At 40.6% G+C, this 23,866-nt stretch overlaps 3 protein-coding genes and 1 non-coding gene across 5 annotated transcripts; 1 reads left to right on the forward strand and 3 right to left on the reverse strand.

Annotated features, from left to right (window-relative positions):
- Nucleotides 1-2,255: 2,255 nt before the first annotated feature.
- On the reverse strand, nt 2,256-2,411 carry LOC135672703 (U4 spliceosomal RNA). The gene has a single exon (XR_010513061.1). It is a non-coding gene; the product is annotated as a U4 spliceosomal RNA (small nuclear RNA).
- Nucleotides 2,412-3,933: 1,522 nt separating this feature from the next.
- LOC135672077 (uncharacterized) lies at nt 3,934-4,422 on the reverse strand. Its single transcript, XM_065180533.1, has one exon. The coding sequence runs from the start codon at nt 4,420-4,422 to the stop codon at nt 3,934-3,936; it is 489 nt and encodes a 162-aa protein (XP_065036605.1).
- A 681-nt stretch (nt 4,423-5,103) lies between these two features.
- Nucleotides 5,104-12,644, reverse strand: LOC103981460 (uncharacterized). 2 transcript variants are annotated; one of them, XM_009398198.3, is made up of 10 exons: nt 12,507-12,644; nt 11,154-11,415; nt 10,875-11,079; nt 7,793-7,883; nt 7,518-7,663; nt 7,138-7,381; nt 6,920-7,024; nt 6,212-6,394; nt 5,897-6,098; nt 5,104-5,648 (listed from the first exon to the last, which is right to left on the reverse strand). In XM_009398198.3, the coding sequence occupies exons 2-10, from the start codon at nt 11,371-11,373 to the stop codon at nt 5,161-5,163; spliced, it is 1,884 nt and encodes a 627-aa protein (XP_009396473.2). In that variant the 5' UTR covers nt 11,374-11,415; nt 12,507-12,644; the 3' UTR covers nt 5,104-5,160. The 2 variants fall into 2 exon arrangements, with proteins under 2 accessions (XP_009396473.2, XP_009396474.2); XM_009398199.3 differs by lacking the exon at nt 12,507-12,644 and adding an exon at nt 12,411-12,502.
- A 7,017-nt stretch (nt 12,645-19,661) lies between these two features.
- Nucleotides 19,662-21,304, forward strand: LOC103981462 (phosphoserine aminotransferase 1, chloroplastic). The gene has a single exon (XM_009398200.3). It carries the CDS (start codon nt 19,926-19,928, stop codon nt 21,180-21,182), a length of 1,257 nt encoding a protein of 418 aa, XP_009396475.1. The 5' UTR covers nt 19,662-19,925; the 3' UTR covers nt 21,183-21,304.
- The last annotated feature ends 2,562 nt before the right edge of the window (nt 21,305-23,866 follow it).

The following is a 23,866-nucleotide window of genomic DNA, read 5'->3' on the forward strand; positions in this document are numbered from 1 at the left end:
CTGGTCCTTAGACTTGAGATACCAAGGATGTCTTATATGAGTGCTCCACTCTTTGATACCAGACTTATAGGTTTGACTGTCCCAGATCTAGTACAACTGGTCATTGGGAGTGGTAGTCAACCTTACGAGGGCTATTGAGTGTCGATAGAGGATCATCCACTCTCGGCATCATGAGAGGAATATCATATGTGTTCTTGCTCAGAAAAATCCTTGGCCAGGGTCATTCGGGTTGAGAGAATAAAGAGTTCTCTGGGAGAATCCGATTAGAGCGAGACTCGAGTAGAAACTGTATGAGTCTGACAGCACCATGCTCGATATACGGTCTCTGGGATATTAGATGGATGAGGGACTATAGGTACACGGTAACTGAGGACAGACAGGTCCAATGGATTGGATTCCCCTGTATCATCTGGGGACTACAGCGTAGTGGCCTAGTACGTCCGTAGTCGATGAGTCAAGTGAATTATTACAGAGATAATAATTCATTGAGTTAGAAGGAGTTCTGACGGGTATGACTCACGGCCAGCTCGATATTGGGCCTAGAGGGTCACACACATATGGTAGGCATTGCGATGAGTAGAGGTTCGGATATGAGATATCCGACGGAGCCCTTGTCTTATTGGATGCAGATCCAATACCCACTAGGGGAGGACCCATTAGTGTTTGACAGGGGACCTCTATAAATAGGAGGGATTCAGAGCCTCATAGGCTAGAGCCTTTGCTTGCCTCTCCTATTCTCCTCCCCTCTTCACCTCAGAGCAGGCCTGGAGTTTTGAGGAGCGTCGTCTCAGCCCTGCTGTGTGGATCACCGCTAGAGAGGATGACGCTTGATCTCCTTCACCCTCTCCTAAGGATCTGCAAGGAAACAGAGATATACGATCTCCCTAGGTAACACAATTTACTCTATACGTAGTTTTAAGTTTCGCGGATTTTGCGCACCAATCTTCGCACGACGACAAACATATCTTTGGGAATCAGGGATTTTGTTTTCTTGTTCTTCCGCTGCGTATGTGATGTCGCCCCCAAGATTTCCCAACATTGACTGTTAACAATACAACCCTACTAGGTCCCTCACGTTTGCATATGAAGTGTTTTTAAGTGTGTTTGTCCTGCTCTGATATCATCTGTCATAGATTTAACTGGTTTTACCTAAGTTGTAAGGTAGTATATTCGTTTGCAAAAGGTCAATCTCTTGGAAACCTCTATCGTCTCTTAAGGACCTGTAGAAGAGAAGACGAGTTAGAAAAATCATTTATTTTAGGATCACATAAGCAGACATTTTAATAAATACTTGATAGACAATATAAATTATAAATATAAACTTCGTAAATTTTGAACGATCATATAATAAATGATCTAAGATGGACTATCATAATCAAAAGTATGCCCGTATGATACTACTAACCAACACTAGATAATACTACAAAGACCCATCTAACCATGTGTCACCTAGATAGTTTTAAGTTAGTATGTTAGCTGACACTCCACGTCACTCTACCGAGCTAGAAAACTCTTGGAATAATTGTCTGATTTATTTATTTTTGAATAATTTTATCTTTATGTGATGATTGAACACATTTTACATTTATAAAACTAACATAGTCACAAAAATCAACTAAAATAAGGGTAAGCATTCTAATAAAACTAAAAGATACATACATCTATTATATTGAATATCCTTCATATAAATATATCTTGATATTTCTATATTATATGATATTACATGATCGCCCATGGCTCACTCAACAGCTCCATTGTCGGCTTCACAAAAAATTAATTTGTGGCATGTAAAAATAGAGTTATTTCGATATTTCCTTTTATGCCATGCCACAGTTCACAATGTTTTTAAGTTTTACAAAAACATAAACAGTGAACAAAAAAATTTATTAAAAATAAAATGAACTATTGCATGTCTCATATAAGTTATCAAAAAATAACCAAAAAGGATCACGATTATGTATTGATTACTACATAGTAAGATCAAAACGAGTTGCTACGTGGACAAATCGTGCGAGGTTGGGAGATCTCCCATTAGTGTCCACACCATCCGATCCCAAGATTATTATAGTGGCAGAATGGTTAACCTCTTTTTAACGATGAATATCCCTCTACTAATGTAATTTTAACTTGACCATATCTGGACATTTAACTTCTACATAGTAAATCAAGATATGTTACGTCAATTTAGATCACTCAAGGAATAGCATGAGAAAATATAAGTTAAAAGTAAGAGATTTAAGAAAGAGATTTAGTAGGGCTTAACCCTGGTTAGAGGGAGCCCTTCCAGAAATTCTCAACGGCACCGGGGTAAACCCATGCCGAAGAGGGGGTTTGGAAATAGTTTTCAACCAGCAATTGTCGCGCCTCGGTTATAACCTCACTAGCTGCGACATTGCCCCAAGCGCAAAGATATCTAACTCGTTACAAGGTCTCTTCTTTTATAGACCTGCTATCTCTCGTTAGCTCGTTTTACTGTCGATGTGGGACTATGTTGATTCGTATCATCGATGGGATAGCTGGTTGTTATGAAGAAGTCATGGCGAAGCTTATATTGTAACATACGATTCGACTCGCACAGTATATCATAATTACGGCTCTTAATACACACACAATAATATCAATCACTATGTACTATTTAGAAGGATGATTTATGAATGTTATATATATTGTTAATGCTCATCTTGGTTTTATGACGTGTTACGCATTGCAAAGTCAATTGGATTTAGTGTCATTTCATTACAAGTTTGGTGTGGAGGAATAAAAAGGATGACTCGATCAAAGTGTCATGTAAGACAGGGTCAAGAGTGTTGAGTATCCATTGGATACCCAAGTTAGGCTAGAATTATAATATAATTTATTAATACCAGAGTATTTGAGGTATTTAGTGAATGATAAATAATTTCATCAAATACTCCTTACATATGAAAATTGTTTGAACCATTTGGGCATTATAATTGTCATCATCGATAATAATATATTTCATTTAGTATCCACACGTAGGAAGGTTGCTCGGTCAAATCGTGCGATCATTTTTTTTTTAATCAATTAAAATATATAAATTTAATAATTATAATTACATCCGTTACTTTCCCGATGGAAAGAGATGTGAGAAACATAATTTTTTATTTAAAAATATATACAAAAATATAAAACATCTCACAACCCCATCTCAACTCTTTCCGTTTCCCTAAATCAACGAGAAATCATAAAATCTATGGTTTGATGTCTTCCATGTTCCAGAGATTGCCATCTTAAATTATGAGTTGCTCATTGGTCACTGTCAGATGTCATATCAACCATTTTTCTTGCAAATAATTTTTCAGTACTTTATTTAGAATATTTATACTCTATTCAAACACACCCAACGAAACTTATAAGATAATATATTTTAAATAATTTTAGGTGTCATGAAGTAAGTTTGATTATGGTTCCCTTCAAATGAAATTCGAATCAAGTTAAAATCAAAATTAAATTGCTCTAACGATTTTCTGATTTCAAATCAAATCGAAATCAATTTTAGACGATTCATTCCTAAGTTTAAAAATTAAAATTATTAATTTTGAAATCGACGGTTTAAGAATCGAAACGCACAATCACCAGCTGAAGAACAAGTATGCCCACAAGCACAGAACTAAACTTCCACAAGAACAGAGTCTTGATATATATATATATATATATATATATATATATATATATATATATATATATATATATATATATATATATTATTCACAAAGAAGATACACGCATCTCTTTCTTGCAAGAGCAACATGGAAATCATTTAAAAGGAAGTCCATGTCTTTCTTTCAGACAACAGAGAACTCATTCCACTTCTGTCATCCCCCACTTCGGAGACTCGCAGTGACGGCAGAATAGTTGGCAAAGATCCCACATTTGACCATCTTTTAATCTTCCCCCTTTACCTTTCGCTTATTATCTTTGCGAAAGGCTCCGCCAAAAGCCGGCGGCGTGGAACTTCGCCAACATCTCCCTCTCCAGCTCCGCTAACTCCGGCGATGGCGACTCCGCCGGATACGTCTCATTGAAGCTGGACCTTGCCAGAAGGACCCCATGGTAGAGACTGAAATCGTCGTCGCCGCGAAAGACGCCGGCTTCCGTCCTCCAAAGGCCGGTTTTGGGCTTCGTGCTCGCCGCCCAGCGATTCCTCCTCAGCCGTAGCGCCCGCCGCACGAGACCCAAAGGCAGCTTCAGCACCACCACGATGAGAAGGTGCACCAGGCCGCATGGGCAACAGCAACAGAGCGCTGCGAACCCCGCCGTCGTGGCACCGGCCACCTCCGCTAGAGATGCTCGCCGCTTCGCTGGCTCCTTTGCCATCATCTGAGGCCGGCGGCCCATGGCGGATAAAGCGGGCTTCGCCGGCGGAGGGGGAAGTGGCCGGTGAACAGGCTTGCGCGCCATCTCGCCCTCTCGGATCACAATCAGACGGCTCAGACGAGATACAGGTATCACCTTTGTGCAAATCGAAGCGTAACTCAGTCGTGAGGGCTTGAGGCCGCCGCTTTCCGGCGAGGTACCTCCGGCTATCTCGCTGTAGGGGAAATGGAGAACGAGAAGCAGCCGAACCGAAACGCTCGGAAGAAGAATTAAGCGCAGGGAGCGTGACGGGAATACTGGCCGTGTTATAGCAACCGGGGGCGAACGCAAGGGAATATAACATTCCCGCGGAGCAGCATGGGTAGCGTCTCCCAGAAGAAAGACTCGTCCACGTGCACTTCTCCTACCGTTGCTGCAGCCGAAAGAGAACTAATTGTGGCGCTGCCTATGGAGTCATTTAGTAGACTTGATGTTGCACCGCGGGACAAGCGACGTGACACGGTGGGAAATGGATGTAAATGGAGCGACGCGTGGAAGAAGACAAGAAACCCAAGCAACTCCGGGGATTACACCCTTCGCTCCACGTGAAACATGAAAGCAACAGCGGCCCCACGGAGTGGGTACAAATGTGTGGTGCTGCGGTCTATAACGGAGTTTGCGGCTAAATCTTGCGTCCCGTGAACCGAGCTGCCCGGACAAATCTGGACTGCACACGTGTGGAAACCACGTGGTTGGCTTGACTGCGACCATGAAATCACATCTCCGTCAACAATGCTGCCAGAATGCATCGATGCTAGGTTCATCCCTGCAACTCGTAGAACTCTACACAGCTGGCCTTGGTTTCGTTGTCAAGCCAAATCCAAATGGGAACAGGGGATCATAGTGCCGGTCGCCAACGTTCATGGGAAGCTGGTCGACGGACTTGAACCAAGTGCGGGGAAGCTTTCCGCTGAAACCGAAGTCACCGAAGAGGACGTCGGCGACACCTTGGCCTTCTGAGCCTGGCAGCCATGCGGCCACAAGCGCGTCCATCAAGGGCACGTATGGCTCGATCACGACAGGCCTGCCGGAGATGATGACCACTGCGCACTTCACGGGGCCGCACACCGCTCGGATTGTGCTTGGTCCAGGCTCAGCGATGGTGAGGTTGAGGCTGTCTCCGGCTGTTTCAGCGTAGGGTGGTTCTCCGACAACGACGATGGCATAGGAGAAGTTGTTGCTCTTGACGAAGTCAGCGTCGGGGTTCTCGGAGAAGACGATACTGGTTGCTGGGTCCGCTGTGGATCTAATGGCATCCAGGATTGTGGTACCTGTGAACAACATTCGAATGAGCATTTTAGTTGCTTCATATTAACATCTTTAGGCTGATCCGAAACAGCAACTTCAAGATCTTATTTCTAGTTTCAGAAATCTAGTATCAAGCTTGGTGGAAGCATAATTAATAGCTCACTATTTGACCTTCATTGGCGCAAAAATAAACATGCAGATTAAGAATGATACAAGAAAATTTATGTTGATACTGCAACAACTCAGAAGAACAAAGAGCGTTTGGACATACCAGCAGTGATTCTTCCACTGCCTCCTTGCCACTCAATTGTCCACCCACCACATTGAAAGCCCAAGTTATCAGCATGACTTCCGGCGACAAGGATTTTGTCGGCTTTCTTGGGCAGGGGCAACAACGGCTTCTTACCAGATTTTCCATTTTTCAACAGCACAAGTGATCTCCTTACGGCTTCCCTTGCCAACTCCCTGTGCTCCTGTATGCAGTCCAAGAGTTGTCAGGAGAGAAGACATTTTACCTTGTACTGGATTTGCTAAATTAGAATATGCTGATCACAAGCAAAGAGACTTCAAAATACAGCCGAATTACCTTTTTCCCGAGTTGATCGACTAGGCTTTTATCAGGCAGTGGGTTCTCAAAGAGACCCATGACAAACTTTACCCGCAAGATCCTTCTTACAGCATCATTAATTCGGCTCATGGGGATGACTTTGGCATTAACAAGAGTAGTCAGATTACTGATGAACCCATGATAGTCAAATGGAACCATCACCTGCAAACCACACCAAGGAGGAAATGTAGGAAAGATCTCAAGTGTGAAAAACTGTGAGATTTGCTTATCTTCAATTCTCTCGTTTTAGGAATACATGATGGAAGAACCACATATAAATTCTCAAGAACCATGCTGCAATTACTAATATCAAGCTTGATGAGAAAGTGAGCACGGAACACCTCCTAAAAAGAGCTACAAGTTTCTCAGCTGTAGCCCCCTCTACCAGTACTTGATATCCTCTGTCTCTGGTAGGTGGTTTTTGTCTTGTAAAAGCTAAATATGTAACGCATAAACAACAGGGAAGCTTTCTAATGTCTAACAGCAGTCCCTCCTGTTTTGCAGCTATTGCTATGCTAGATTTGGACGTTGTATTCTCATGCATTTAGTTGAACATGATTCAGAAGTGCCACTGCACTACGCAGTCCTTTTGATGTTTCCAAATGACAAAGTATAAACTAGATACTCAAAACGAGATATATCAGTGACAATTAATTAGTGATGACAGTTTGGCAATTGACTGCTCACCATATCGATTCCAGCATTTATTGATGTTTGGACAGAATATGTGTAATTTGCATCAGGTGGAGTGGTGATAAAATCAATGCCTTGATAGTCTGAAATCACGAATCCCTGAAAAATACAAGGACATTAAATAAAAACTGGTAGAATGAGTTGTGACAGATTGTGAAGTAGAAAATAAAAAGCACAGAAAACCACTTTAGTGAGCTCTTTTCAGACTCAACCTTAAAACCAAGCTTCTTTTTGAGGAAGCCAGTGATTAGATGACGGTTGGCATGCATTTTGATTCCATTCAAGCTTGAATAAGAAACCATGACCGAGGACACACCCTTGGCAATGGAATCATAGTAAGGAGGCATATGGATGCCGAGGAGTCCATGGAGATTGATGATAGTATTGTCCGAGTTAATTCCTTTTTGTGTTCCACCGTCACCAACAAAGTGCTTGGCGCAAGCTGCTATATTTTTCCTGATACAGATGTTATAAATAATTCATACAAGAATGTACGGAAAACATTAGAGAACATAAGGTTACTTGTGGGTTTGATATATTAGTATTATCATGAGCTAACACATATTATTGTTGGTTGGATTTTGAACCTTACTTTCCGGCAACATAAGGAAAGCCCTTTGTGTAGTTCGCAGGGACATCTCCCTGTAAGCCAAGGATAATTTGTGTCATTGCCTGCACAACCTTGTGATCCTCGCTATAGCTCTCGTAGCACCTGCCCCACCTTGGATCTCTACAAACCTGAATTAGGAACAACGAATATCAAAATGACAGGAAAAGATATACTTCTACAGTTCCAACTTATAACTTTGGATTCTGAAGCACCAGAAATGCACAAATCTAATGTTCCTATGGTGTTGAGTCGCTTACTGCAACACAGGGTGCAAAAGTGTAAGGAATGCCTGTTGCTCTGACTTCAAGGGCGGTTGCAGCACCAATCCTCTTTACAAGATCAGGATCCCTACAGATAATAATTTGCGAGCATGATGCCAGGATCAGGAATCTGAGATCAGTATGACTAATTGCTATGGATTTTACATAAAAGACACTCATAAACCAGTAGAAGACAATATTAAAAAGTGAGACTCTTAACAGGCACCATAAGGCAGTAATCCAATGTAGGGTGAGGAGAATAAGAGACTGACAGGACCAAGTCTCAACAAAATGGAGACCTAATAAAAGAGAATGGAGAAAGATAGGAAAAAGCTAGAGTGATACTTTCTCTTGACTGACGCCACTCAATGCTATACAGCAAAGCAGTATAACCTAAATCCTTCTTAAACTTCTGAAAAAAGGGAAATACTTATAACTCCAATATATTCCAATAGTAATTCAAAACTTAAATCCTCAACTTGCTTTCAAGTAACTACTGTTGTGTCATAAGAAAACATAAGGAATTATATCTTCTTGACATAGGTACTTGGTAAGACCCTTAGGGTTTTACCTTAGAAGAAGAGGAAGAAAGGGATAAGATCACTTTGCGGGGATCGACCTCCTAGTGTTTGCCAAAGGCTGAAAAGTATTTTCTTGATACCGAAAGAAACTGATATATCCCTATTTATAGAGTTCCATCCCTTAATCCACTAGGACTTGGACTCTTAATCAAAATAACAAATCTCAACTAGACTCTTAGCAGACTAGAAGGCCTAGTTGACTCCTAGTGGAACTACAAAACTCAAGAGAATATGTTCTTTACATTAGTTTAGGACTCGGAGAATTAAGGGGATCCTAACATTCCTCCCCCCTTCAATTCAGCCTTGTCCTCAAGGCAAAGCAGCATCAAACTCTGAGAACTTCTCTTTCAGCGTCTTGTAGGACTCCCAAGTGACATCTTCCTTTAGTAAGTTGGCCTATTGCACTAGCATTTCGATCACAGGATATTTGCGATGCATCACAACTCGTCGATCAAGTATGGCTTGCGATTGAACTTGAACTTCACCAGCAGCAGAGATGTCCGACAAATGGTGTTACACTATCACATCTTCACCTTACTTCTTTTTAAGGTAGGAAACATGAAAAACTGGGTGTATCTTGGAGCTAGCCGGCAAATCCAGATGGTAGGCAACTGGTCCAATACGTTCGAATACTTTATAAGGCCCAAAAAATTGAGGAGACGGTTTCATAGAAGACTGGACCTTTATGGGAGTTTGCTTGTAGGGCTAAAGACGAAGGAAAACCCAATCACCCATGACAAATTCTCGTTCATTTTGATGTTTATCAGCTTGCCATTTTATTCTTGCTTGTGCGACTGCGAGGTTATCTCTTAAAAGTTGAATAATCTTATCTCTGTCAAGCAATTCCTTGTCCACTTGATCAACTTTAGAGGAGCCGAGTATATATTTTGTAATTGCAGGTGGGGTTCGACTATAACTGCTTCAAATAGAGTCATTTTAATAGAAAAATAGTAAGAAATATTATACCACTACTTTGTCCAGGGAAGCTATTTACTCCATTCCTTTGGCTTGTCATTAGTAAAGCATCTGAGATAATTTTCTAGGCACCTGTTTACCACTTCAGTTTGCTCATCTGTTTGTTGATAATAAGCAATACTCATATTCAGCTGGGTACCCTATAAACGAAAAAGCTCCAGCCAAAAGGTGCTAATAAAAACCATGTCTTTGTCGCTAACAAAGTAACGATGGAACGAGGAATCCCATGCAATTTAGCTATGTTCACAACAAAAATACGAGCAACATTTATGGCAGTATAAAAATGTCGTAAAGCACAAAAATGAGCATACTTCATAAGCCGATCTACAACTACAAATATAGTGCTTTTTCCTTATGATTGTGGGAGTCCGTCAATGAAGTCCATCGATATGTCAGTCCAAGTAACATTAGGAATAGGGAGGCTACTGTCTCACTTTTGTGGCGCTAGCAAATATCACATTTAGCAACAAATTTCTTGATAAAATTTTTATTCCCTTCCAGTAAAAAAGTTGTCGGACTCATCTGTAAGTGCGGAGAAATCCGAAATGACTAGCAATTAGTGATAAATGAAATTCCTTCAGAATTATCGCCTGGCAAGAAGAATGTGGTGCTATAACTATTCAGCCTTTATACCGTCAATCCACCGAATCTCAGCTATAATTTGGAACAGAACCCAGAGCTTCTTCTAGTCTTCTAATAATATCCTGGATCTCAGGATCATCTGACTATTCCCTCCTAATAATTTCTAAAGTCTCGTAAATAGGAATAGAGATAACTACTAGTTCAGCTTGTTTTGGAAGGCATGAGATTAAATCTGCAACTAAATTCTCACTCCCCTTTTTATAAATAATCTCATAATCGAATCCCAATAGCTTGGTGACCCATTTTTGCTGCTCTAAAGAAGAAATCTTTTGCTCCAAGAAGTATTTTAGGCTTTTGTGATCAGTGCGTATTTGAAATCGCCGATCAATTAAGTAGGGTCTCTACTTCGTGACTGCATGTACAATGGCTAACTCTGATACCAGATAGTAAGACCCTTAGGGTTTTACCTTAGAAGGAGGGGAAGAAAGGGATAAGATCACTTCGAGGGGATCGACCTCCTAGGGTTTGTCAAAGGCTGAAAAGTATTTCCTTGATAGCAAAAAGAAGCAGATACATCCCTATATATAAAGTTCCACCCCTTAATCCACTAGGACTTGGACTTATAATTAAAATAATAAATCTCAACTAGACGCTTAGCCGACTTATACTAGAACTATAAAACTCAAGAGAATATGTTCTTTTACATTAGTTTAGGACTCAGAGAATTCAAGGGATCCTAACAGTATTAAAGTATAGGAAGATATGAATAACTCAAATTAATCGACAATATAGTTGTTTGGCAAACCAACAGTTAATTAAGAAAGCAAGTAGTAGTTTATGCACCAAGTCCATAGAGTTGAGTTTCTAGTAAACAAAATACCGGTATTTCAAAGAAATTTAAACTTACATCACTACACAAATAGAAGTCACTATATACTTGCCTTGTGGCTCCAAGACCAATGTTGTGAGGAAATATAGTTGCATTGTAGGCAGTATTGTGACCATGAATAGCATCAATCCCATAAATCATAGGAATTCCCAAGCGTGTTGACAGACATGCCTTCTGAAGTTTTTTTATCATATTCACCCAAACCTTAGCAGAGGCGTGACGAGCAGGAACACTTCCCCCACCACTAAGAATGCTACCTGCAACACAAATATAATTTAGATGTATCCTGCCTACATCTCTTATACTCTTCCCATAACATTACAAACATCACCGATGAAGTAGTCTTTCAAGACTTGAGCTGAGGCAATTTGTCGCTCAATTTGTGTCATCTGACCAATCTTTTCAGCAAGAGTCATGTGCTTCATTAGATCTCTGACTCGAACATCCACTGGCTGGTTGGGATCTTTGTATTTTGTATGCTTTGCTTGTATGGTTACTGCCCAGCACAACAGTAATAGAATCCCAAGCATTGGTGTCTGCCTAGTTGCCATCTTCAAACAAAGCAATGAGCTTCTCAGGTCCTTTCGACAAACCTGATATCATAATTCATGAAATGAACATAAAGACAAAGCAAAAGATACAACAAGAGGATGCAAGGAATTCAGACTAACTTGAAAGAGTACTACAATCAGTTCAGCAAAAGAAAACCAGGAATTGCAGAGAACAAAAGTTAACCACAGAAATGGATGTGTATACATGGATATCAATCGTTAATCTCTGATACTGCAATGCTGCGTTTGCAAATTTTACTGAAACTAAAACCAAGAAATGGTATTTAACCCATTAAAAGATTAGGTAGACAATGCTGTAGGACAATGATAACGAAGATGACAGCTAAATCAAGCAGGTCAAAAGATGAAGGTGCATTTTCACTTTGTACAAGAGATAACAGCGGATGCCAATCATTCAACAGAAATTAGGATAGGTGGGTAAAGTGTTACAAGATAAAAGGATTATGAACTATCCAAAAAAGTTATACCTCTCCATACCTTTCTCTGTTGAATGAAAAAGCACAATTCCTAAATTCTTTCCTTGAAAACAGAACAGGGGCGTAGGGCAACACCTAGACTCACAAAAACCACATACCAATACTTATTCAAGTGCTTTGAGATCTAACGTATTACTCTAGTTAACGATAAGAAAACGAAGGAGATCTTTTGGGAGAAAGCAGGTAGTTCAAGGAGGCAAGTAGTGATGTGTCTCAGATTATGTTTCACAAGTATCCTTATAGCAGAGACTTCTGTTTGTGGACGTTTAAGCTCTCTTAGAACAAAAATACACAATTAAATCGAAGAAATAGATGATACAAGATTAAAAAAAAAAGTTCCAAGTAGCTTTCAGGTAAATAACAAGAAATGGCCAGGCAAACGTGAAAAGGCAATCTTTCCTCGGAACAACGCAATTTAGATACCTAGGGCGCGATCCGGATCCCATAAAAACCCTAAAAACACGAACTTTCACCTCTATAAGATAGAAAAATTAACAATGCCAGAGCGATGCGGGAACCAAAGCACCGACACCGACGTACCAAACTTTGAACGCAATGAATGAAGATAGAAACACCAAACGAGTGCGAAGTAGAAATGCTTTATCACAAGTAACAAGGAAAGAATGAGATCGTCACCTCAAAGGGTCACAGGGGCGCGGGAGCTCATTTAGAGACAAAAAGGGAGAGGGAAAGGAGACACGCAAAAGCTGACCACTCAGAGCACCAAGCTTCAATTATAGACGCGCCTGAGACGAATTACGAGTAAGAAAAGCGAGGTTATTTCGTTAATGCATAATAAAAATGGTATAGTTTAGCAACTTTAATGGATAAGAACTGTCTAATTTAAGTACTTGAGATTTGGACGTGGTGATGCGATTTGGGTGGTAGCTAGGGTTCGAATCATTTGAGATGCCAAAATTACCCCTACAACTCTTCGATTTGGTCTCGCGAGTTTATCACTCCCAGCCGTTAGATCTAAATGGGACTTCTTGGGGAACGGTGGATAGGGATGGGGTAGGGGCCTGATAGGGCGAGATTTAAGGCCAGCAAATATGGCCGTTTGGTTGAGCTAGGTCTTCGCGCGGTTGTCCGTCTCCGAAGGGCGTTGTCGTCCACCGCGGTGTCAAGTGCACGGTTATATATATATATATATATATATGATTCGTGCACTGCTGTATGCTCAATCATCGGAATATAATTAATTTGATTACCTGACTTATTAGATGCAATTTTGAATTTACTTAGAAATTTATGGGCAGGCTCGTCGATATTAACCCCACCGTGTACCTGCCTATTGATTGGACGAGGCCGAGATCCTCTTGTGGGTCCCGTATGTTGCATCTTTGCAAAAAACGCTTGCCGGGATTTGGTTACATGACGTGGCCAGACCTTGTTTGACATAAAATACACGATTAATGTGGATCCCGCATTTCGCAGCAAGCAAACCCGACGTTTGCACAGACAGCCTATTTGGGCCAAACATCGGATCACTATCCAATTAGGACAGTAAAAGCCACCCATGCGGCGGATTTGGATCCAAACGACCGGAGACGTGGCATCCGCCTGTGTAAGCCACGTCATGAGTATGGGAGCTCAAATGGGAGGAGCGGCCTGTTCTCAGGGATCCGAAAGACCTCCACAGGGCTTCCGAGCAAGGGAGAGATGAGTAAGCACCTGTCTCCTATCGCCAACGATCTGCTCTGTAGATGTGCAGAGTAATTCCCCTCCTCTTTACTCTTAGCATCAAGTAAATGGTCTGGTGCTGTGTCTATGATCTTTCATGTTGCATTAGGATGAAAAATTAGGTGGCTTGAGCTATTCAAATTGGATGTCTTTGCACGGATCAGGCTTTACCTGCATGAGCATGGAATATCTTAAAGCAGACACATACATTTAGAACAAACGAGTAATAGAGATCAGTGGTAGAGTAACACATCAAAGACAAAAACATCCTAAATCTGTTCTTCATGACTGCAAGCCCTATGCATGGTCACTTGAAGTTCAAATGACATTAGAAAAAATGTTCCAGCATGGTTTCCTAATTCTAACATTTGAAAGAAAAGTATCAGACATTCTTCAGGGAACATCATTGTCCTCATTGTCTGTGAAAGAATTTCCAATTAGTGATTCCTATTTGGTTGTTGTTCAAGATCTCTTTCTTTGTCTCTGTCTTTTCTGGCAGTCTGTATATCTTAAAACATGAATATGTCGTATTATTCTCTTTGGCTGATAGGAATAACCTGAACCTTTCAGGACATTGGACACTTCACTTGATTCTCTGGTGGAGGATTTTGAGAGAGGCTTGAAGCCAGTGTTAGATAACTACTCAAGGAGGTTAGTAGAGTTCTGCTGCACAAAGGCAATTGAAACTATTTGTCCTAACGTAGGGGATAGGATAAAGGATGGATCTTTTAGCCAATTCACTTACGACATGATGCTAGCATGGGAGAGCCCCAGCTCAACCAATTCAGAGCTTTCTTCGGTTTGAAACTCATTCCTGACTACCTTAATATAACATTTTATCAACTTGACAGTCTCTGTGGTTACCAAATCAATAGGGCATGCAAAATTAAGATCTTTGTTTCTAGTTTCAACATTAGAGCCCCCAGTGGGTTAATATTTTGTCTCTTCCCCATCCAGGAGAGCATTGCAAAGGAAAAGGAGGACAAAAGGAAACCTCTTAAAGGAAACGTAGGGCAGATGCATGATGATATTCCCCTATTTTATTCGGATATGATGCCTCTTCTTGTAAGCAGTCCATCTAGCTTTATTTGTCATGCCTGTTACTGCTTCAATAGTCATGAACTTGCATGTGCCCTCGAGTACTCTGGACCATCTCAAAAATCCGGTTTTTTTTTTTTTTTTGTCTTATAACAGGTTAATGAAGAATCAAGTGTTGGGGAAGATGCGTTTGTATGGTTGGCATCCTCAATTCCCTTGGTTGCTGATGTTGTCAATGCACGGTTCACTTTTGAAACTCTTACAGCACCTACTGCTAGTCGGCTCCATTTTCCTGCTTATGATACATTTCTCAAGAAAATGGACAAGTAGGAATTCATCTCATCCATCTCGGTTAATTTTATTGACGTCTGAAGCTTCTTGTTTACAAATGATAGTTAGTTATTGGAGTACTCTTTGTTGTATTATCTCATGTGTTTTTACTTTTTCACAAGTATATATTTATGCTCCTTAGGATCATTTTGGGTTCTTGAATTTAGGAATCATGTGGGTGAATGCAATGAGGGTTTACCTGCTTTTGTTGATTATATTCATAGAAAAAGACTTGCACATGCAAAGGAAATTATTCTTAAGGATTTAGTTAGACTAATTCCTACAAAGAGTGCACTTGTTGAATTCATGCCTCAGTTTATAACAAGATTGGTATTGCAATTCCAAAAGCTAGTGTATTGGTCAAACACATTTTTAGCTAGGCCAGAAAGATCTTTTGTCATTATTTCTTTTGAGCTAATTTCAAAACTTGATTTAGTTATTGTAGCTGTGACCATCATCTATCGGTTTTTTGAATTGACATATATATAAGAGATACTGGTCAGAGTTTTATTTATATATAATGTCATAGTTCTCTTCCCTCAAAAAAACACTTAATCTTCCTTCCACTGATGTTGTTCACAATTAACTTTGAGCTAGGGTGTTCTGCTTTTGTTCATAGTTCTTGTGTGGTAATAAAGGATTAATTTCTGTTATTCAAAGTGATCGCATGACCGGGGATTCTTTTGTATTGAGATCAGATAATGAGTTTAGTTTAGTCCAATGAGCAAGGTACAGATGGATAATCTAGAAGAGGAGTTTTAAGTTTATGAAGAGCTCAAAAAAGGGGATTTTCTGCAGATTCTGTGCATCTGAGTGATCACTATTTTCCTAAATTGCATTGATTCAGGGTTCCTATCTAGCCAGTATAGCCCATGAAGAGCTCAATAAAGAAGAAGATTGCTGCAATTCCATGCATCTGAGTGACCACTATTTTTCTCAATTGCACTCATTCAGGGTTCCTATCAAGCCTGCACTGTAGTTTTTTCAGTATTGTAACTAGGATGAGTCGTCAAGTGGAGTTTTATTTCCTTCACTTCATTCTCGGCCTTTGCTGGCTTAATTGTGATCAAGGTCATATGGTTTGCATCAGCAATGCACATTGCCATTTTAAGACTAAATCGACTGCAGTTAAATAACATTCATCTTGTCTTCTCCGAATTTAACCTGCATGCAAATTTGTGATATTGTCAAATTTATTTTTTATCAAAAATTTTAGGAACCTTTCATGGAATATAACCTTCATGGTCTATTATTTTGCAAGGTGTAAAACTGCAGACTAATCTTTTAAATGCTTAGTTTTTTCTTGATTGTTTAGGTGCATCAAATACTTGGAAAAACAGGAGGCACCAACTGGCATTGAATTCTCTGAGGATGAGTTCATTTGGCATGTTGAGGGTCCTGCTAGAACACAAAGAGTGGTGCGACATATTGGGACAACAAGTTGGCCAGGTTGACTTCTAATAGTTTCTCATATAATCTAATGATTTGCGGACCTATCCAATGGCATACATCGACCCTTTTTGGATAAATTTTGATGTATCAAAATTGTTGAACTATTTTAGAATTCCTGATTTATAGTGGTGGTTATTATTCTTTGCTAGGTAGACTCACCCTTACAAATCAGTCCCTCTACTTCGAGGCATCTGGAGTAATGTCATATGAGACTGCCTTAAAAGTTGATCTTTCAAGAGCTGATATAGTTCAGCAAGTCAAAGCAGCATCAACTGGACCATGGGGTGTTCCCTTGTTTGACAAAGCTATAACATATGAGTCTACAGAGTTGTAAGTCTGAACTGTAAATTATTGTACATATAATAAGACAAAAAAAATCATCTCTCTCAGATTTAAAGTACAACGAGTGAGATTTTTTTCCATAAGAATCTTGAAATACTTTCAACTATAATTTTCCAGGTCAGAGCCCCTGGTGCTAGAGTTACCCGAGATGACTAGTTCTACAAGACGTGATCACTGGCTTACTCTAATAAAGGAGGTCATCTTGCTCCACCGCTTTATATCAAAATTCGATATAAAAGCCCCTGTGCAGGCTTGGGAGCTTCATGCAAGAACTATTTTGGGGATCTTAAGGCTTCATGCAACCAGAGAATTGCTAAGAATATCACCACCAGCTCCTGCTAATTTGTTGATTTTCTCATTGTATTAGGACCTTCCTAGGGGGGACTATGTATTGGCAGAGTTAGCGAATACCATGAAGCAGACAACTAGTTTAAGCCCATGCAGTGCTGCTTCCATGCTAAAGAGTTTGAACATTTCCTCTCCTATTGCCTCTACTGTTGAGAACATAAAACAATTTGAAGAAGAAACAAGTAATCATTCAGACACTTTAACATCACCGGAGACAAACTATTGGTCAAGTAAGGGAAGAAGCCAAGGAGGTTAGTATGGCAACAGCTACCGTGGAAGAGGTGGTGGAGGAAGGATTAAGTGAAAGTCTTCTCATTCTAGTTGTAAGCTGCTTCACAATTTCGTTTGCTGAAATATATACTCATCTTAGGTGTGCGCCTTCTGAGGAAATTTGTACATGAATAGCTGTCGTTTTCTGCTCTCATCAGTCGGAGTTTGACACCCGAGCTCCAGAGGTGTTAATATTACTATGTTGGCTTTTCCGCAGGAGCTGGTGAGTTACACTCAAAAACGTCCTGCCTTGGTTAAAAGTTGTTCTGTCATGGGAAAGACCAACCGTTCCACTCTCTGCACTTGTGCTGGTTTTAGCCTTCACAAACAAGTAAGCCTATGTTTCTCAGTATTCTGATTAACACATTTTGTTTCTTAGATCGTCATGAAATGTGTTTGTGTTTCGCTATATGTTCAGTTCTCTTAAAGTGATTCTGCTGATTGATTGCTACCCTATCTGCACAATAATCATCTTTCTTGGTTCTGCCACCAGAGAGTGGATTGGATATGCAATTGCCATGGTCTTGATGTTGACAGTTGGAATGATGTTTTGGGCCAGAAGAAACAGAATTGGGGAAAGGTGCAAAGAAATTGTTTTGCACAGCTCTTCAGACAAAACAACTATGGAAACATTGTTTCAGCTCAGCAAAGTATGAATAAGTTACACGCGCTCGTTAAGACGATGAACATCACCATATTGAGAATATGGTCATTGCTAATTGGAAAGGCTCCGAAGGTACTAATTTCAAAACTATGATTCCCTCATCATTTGACTTGCTGCATGTAATATCATTAACCACAGTCTAAGTAATTAACATGATTGACAGCAAGCCAATGCCGTGATGTGGGTGATGACTGGAGTTGCAGTTCTGCTGATGGTAGTCCCGGCCAAGTTTGTACTAATGGGGGTACTGCTGTACTGCTTTATAGCTAACTCAGGGATTGCGAAGCACAAGTCTAACGAACAGGGAAACGGAAGGCTGAAGGAATGGTGGGAGTCGATACCTGTCGTTCCTGTTCGAACGGTGAGCAGCTTTCCTGGACAGAATTGGTGTCACTAAGTATGAAAGATGAATTAAATTTGTTTTCTGAAGCAGGAATGACAGACCACTAACTTGTGTCCTTTCGCACTGGGATTTTTGCTTCATCATACCTCATCCCTTTTTTACTCCAAAAAATCAAACTATTTCATTGATTTGCAAAAAGGATATCCAAAATCTCACTCCACATCCTTCAATTTCATAAATTGTCTCTTGTACAAGAAACAGTCTCTATGGAGAAATTTATCCATAAACTCGATCACCTTGCTGTCAGATCTCATTCTTTTTCTGGACAATGATTAGTGTGGCTTGTAGATCGCTGTGTAGTTTTTTTGTATCATGATCAGATTGATCTTTGACATCGTCTTTGTCTACAGTGATACAAGTAGCCTTTTGCTTCAAGGAAAACAAGTGTGATATAGCTCGACACTTCGTTTGTGGGTGGCATGATGTGATCTAGACTTTCTTTCCTACTCAATCGTGTTCGAGGAAATTTGAAGTCTTTGCCAACTGCTCCTTCCTTTTGTGTCTTTACTCAAGGAAAGCAGCTGTTGCAGCATTGCCGTCAGTAATCATCATGATCTTTCGATAAGGGAAAAGCTGTATGTGGATGTTAACAAGCGAAACAAAAACCCACTGCTATTTGTGTTTGTGTGCTTGTGGGATATTAAAAACCTACAGAGGAATGGATCACACTCTGCTCTGTTCTGGGTGAGATTCTACGCTTATATATTGTCCAGTTCCATTACACTTGTTCTGATGCTCTTCATAATCATCTCTCTTTATCTCAACAAGGCAAGATTTTGGCAACCTTGTGCATCTGACTTGGCTGTGAGCAGAACACAGTACTCTTTGTCAGGGGATGATTCTCGATATATTTTAACATCGGATTCAAGAATTAATTTCTCTCTTTTTTGGGCAGTTGATGGTTGGGTATCCCCTCACCATTGCTTCGATCTTACTGTTCCCGCAGACGTCTCTGATATCTGATAAGCCGTGGTGGCGACGTCGGGTGACCTTTTTTTTCTCGCGAAACGTTCCTCGGAGGAAGACTAAGAATCTGTGGCTGGATGCGCAATTTCCTTCATTTTCCTGTCTTCTTTTTCTCCTCCCTTTGTTTGCACTCCACGAAACTCGGTTGCATTCGGAATATTTTCCGGTAAAATATGGTTGAAAAGAAGAAGAAGATGATGGTGATGGATTTACGATGATAGATCAAGAATCCATGTTCGTTTAAATCTATAAATGTCAATGCCGCCGTCGACGGAAGCAATCAAAGAAGCAAAATTTCATCTTTGCTTGGAATTTTCCTCCATTTTCTCCCCCCACAGCCAATTTTGACTCGGCTCGTGGGTGTATTGCGCAATATAAACAACCAGAAGGGCATTTTGGTCATTGCGTTCAACGGATGCAGCCCAGATCCGTTCCCTCTGCCACCACCACCGCCGCCGCCGCCACCTTGTTCCCCTATTTAATCCAACGCCACCCCCACTGTTAGACACCGTAAAGGCCTCTCTTTTCCTGCTCCCCTTCCCACTTCTTGCTCCTTCCGATGGCTGCTCTCTCCTCCCCTCAGTCTTTCCTCCTCCAACACCCCCTCCATCCCTCCCCGAAAACCCCGTCCTTCCTCCCCCACAAGCAGCCCCTCCGCCCAAAGCCCTCCACCGTCTCCTGCACCGCCGTCCGGCTTCCCCCCGTCTCGATCTCCGTCGCAAACGACCGGATCTTCAACTTCGCCGCCGGGCCGGCCACCCTGCCGGAGTCCGTTATCCTCAAGGCGCAGGCTGAGCTTTACAACTACCGTGGCTCGGGCATGAGTATCATGGAGATGAGTCACCGCGGCAAGGAGTTCGATGCCGTCATCAAGAAGGCTGAGTCTGACCTCCGCCGTTTGCTTGCCATCCCCGACGACGACTATGCTGTTCTCTTCCTCCAGGGCGGCGCCACCACCCAGTTCGCCGCTGTTCCACTCAACCTCTGTGCACCGGGGGACGCCGTGGACTACGTCGTCACCGGGTCTTGGGGCGACAAGGCCTTCAAGGAGGCCCAGAAGTTCTGCAAGGCTAATCTCATTTGGTCGGGCAAATCTGATAAGTATACCAAGATCCCATCTTTCGAAGGGCTTGAGCAGAATCCCAACGCAAAGTATTTGCACATCTGCGCCAACGAGACGATCCATGGGGTGGAGTTCAAGAATTACCCCACCCCGAGCAACAAAGATGCGGTCTTGGTCGCTGATATGTCTTCTAACTTCTGCTCGAAACCTGTCGATGTGTCAAAATTCGGTGTCATCTATGCTGGGGCGCAGAAGAATGTTGGTCCCTCTGGCGTCACGATCGTGATCGTTCGGAAAGATCTTATCGGCAACGCCCAGCCGATTACGCCCGTGATGCTGGACTATAAGATCCATGCAGACAGCGCTTCCCTCTACAACACTCCACCGTGCTTTGCGATCTATATATGTGGTCTGGTATTCGAGGATCTGCTGGAGCAGGGTGGGTTGGTGGAGGTGGAGAAGAATAACACCAAGAAGGCTGGAATTCTCTATGATGCTATTGATGGGAGTGACGGGTTCTACGTGTGCCCTGTCGAGAAATCAGTTCGGTCGTTGATGAACGTGCCTTTCACGCTGCAGAAGTCTGATCTCGAGAAGAAATTCATCGAGGAGGCTGCGAAGGAAGGAATGGTTCAGCTTAAGGGACATCGGTCGGTGGGTGGCGTTCGGGCTTCCATTTACAATGCGATGCCATTGGCAGGAGTGGGGAAGCTTGTTGCTTTCATGAAGGATTTCCAAGCCAGACACCCTTGAATTAGATGTCGTAGTGTCTTGCTTGTCATGAGAGAGGCTCTTGTCTTCCAGGAATGGTTCATAATGTCTTAATGTTGGCTAATTTCGGATGCATCAAATTCAAATCTTAGTTTGCTTCCATACTTTTTTTTTCCATGGATTGAATTCCAGAAACAACATTATTACATCAGTTGTGAAATTGGATCAAAATTATTGCTTGGCAGGTGTAGGTCATGATTCGGCTATTCAGTTCTGTCGTTGCTAAATTATTGCTTAAGGCATTGCAGTTTGTCAAATCAGGTGATCTTTCTGTCTGCTTATTCTCTTCCTGTCTAGATTGGAAGATAAATTATAGGCAATGCCATTGTCTTTCTCATGGGAGAATTTTGCATCATACCGTTTCTTAAGAAAGATTGCTTCTGCTCTCAACTAATGAGTTTCTTGCTGTTTATAATATTTATTTGTAAAGTACCTCAAGGTGGATGGCATGACCTTGCATATATGTTGTTTGGATTTTGATTGTAAGAGACTCGGTTATGTTTCCTTCTACCTGTACTTGTCGGTATTGAACTTTCAGTCTATTTATTATATTGCTAGTTTGGAGGCTATGCAATATCACATTGGCAAATCGTTATCTTTCCATACAGCTGTTGTCGAGTTTCGCTAAATAATTGCATTTTTTATTCATTTCTTGTTTCCAATCTGATGCAATAATTGTCATATCTTTATCAAAATTATATTCATATGTTTTCCATAAGGTCATGTTATTTCATCTATTCCAACCTTGGGTTATTCGATAAACCTAACCTGGTGAATGCGGCATAGAGTACAATAAAGGTTTAGTTTTTCATACTGTGATAATTTCTGAAAACAACAGCATACTATCCTAGCTGTGTTTCTGTTCATCGCAATCTTCACAATGAAGATACAGAAAAAGCTTCTTTAACTGAGTATTTCAGTGATACTAGGCAGCCTTCTACCTTATTAACAACACTTTTATTCCCTACACGACAGCAACAACATGCCAGAATGCTTCATCTATTATTTTGTTTTGGCTATGTGGATCTTTTCCAGCTAGTCATAACTTACCAAACTAAAAGCAGTCACGCAATTTGTTACCTCTAATTATGTTTTCTTAGGTCTTCCTGTATATCTCTTCACATTACCGATCCTAATTGACTGATTTCGTCTAACTGTGGCACCTATAGAATTCCTTGTAGATGTCATGACCGAAAAGGGAAGGAACTCCGGCAAAAAATTGCTAACTTTCTTGTAAGTGTTTGCTTTTGCTTCTATTTGTTTCTTGTTCTTCTAGAAAGCTTCTTGTCAATAAGGATCTTATATCTCAAACGTAGGAATCTTGTTTATGAGGCATGAATGTTCTTGATTATCGTTTGATCAAATCAGATGCGTTTGCTTATTATTTTGGATTTGTTGGATTGCTGACATATAACTTCTACCTATCTGGATGCTTTAAAGGGAAAATTCATAATTGCTTTGTTCATATTTTCTTTCTTTAAAGCATATTGTCATGCCTTAAGATATTAGACTCTTGCTTAAATTAGCTACAGTGGGCCTTTTTATTGGAAAATCTGTATCTGCATTGGACGATATAGTCTGTTAGACATGGAATCAATTCCTATGTTTAGTGTCTTCCTCCGGTCCTTAACATCCCTCTGGACTAAGCTGCAAGTAACCTGATCCAATTCAAGTTATTCAGATTTAAGTTTAAAAACCAGTAAGTAACCAGTAATGTGACTTGAATAGGGTCAGATTCATCCGACAAACTAGATCAGACCGAAACCAATACTACTTGTATATTTGTTATCACACGATATGTTGTATGTTTGTATCATACATATGACAGTAGGTTCCAACTCTCCACAATGAACAGTGATGTTTTTTTTATAAACAATGTTCAGTTAGGATTCTCAGCATTTTCAATTCATTAGCTGAAGTCACATGTATCGGTCCATTTTGTCGACCTTCTTTCTCCATGAAAGCTATCTAGACATTGTGATTGGTTTCCGGTAGACCATCAAAATTTTAGATTATTTGTTTAGCTGCCACAAATTTCATGTAAATATTTATGCAGCTGGCTGTGACCAAAGACCCAACTTTAGAGCATGGCAAAGTATCAGACATGATCAGATTCAGTCCAGTGAATGGTACCCTACTTTCTGCACTGAAGTTTCATATTATGTTCCAAGATATCAATCACACTGGCGATTCTATTCAGGTGAGGTTCTCCCCTTGTGTTCTTTCCAAGTCCAATAATATGAGTGACTCAAAAGGCATTAATCTTTTTGTATCTGAACTTACAGGATGACGGCAAGAAAATGTAGTCAACGGAGAATTAGTGGTTACCCAATAAATGCAGTGATATGTTGAAATTATTGTCTTTATCGAATGGTAAAATTCTTTCTTTCTTTTGACATAGTGGAGAATTGTAAGTAGGATGATTACAGAGAAAGAATGTATAATGCTATCAAATAAGAGAAAGACTAAACCAACGTTATATTTCTACCTATTGCTTGACATTCATTCATTTATCCATGAAAGAAATTAAATTTTTCGCTCTATTAGGTCACGTTATAAGTATCATTGAGTACGATTAAAGAGTTTCTCTCATATTCTTTGAATCCATTAAAAAAAAAAAAACATTCAAAGTATTTTTCTTTATCTTCTAAGGATGCTACTATCTT

Source organism: Musa acuminata, chromosome BXJ1-4 (assembly GCF_036884655.1).
Source record: "Musa acuminata AAA Group cultivar baxijiao chromosome BXJ1-4, Cavendish_Baxijiao_AAA, whole genome shotgun sequence".
Taxonomy (NCBI): Eukaryota; Viridiplantae; Streptophyta; class Magnoliopsida; order Zingiberales; family Musaceae; genus Musa; species Musa acuminata.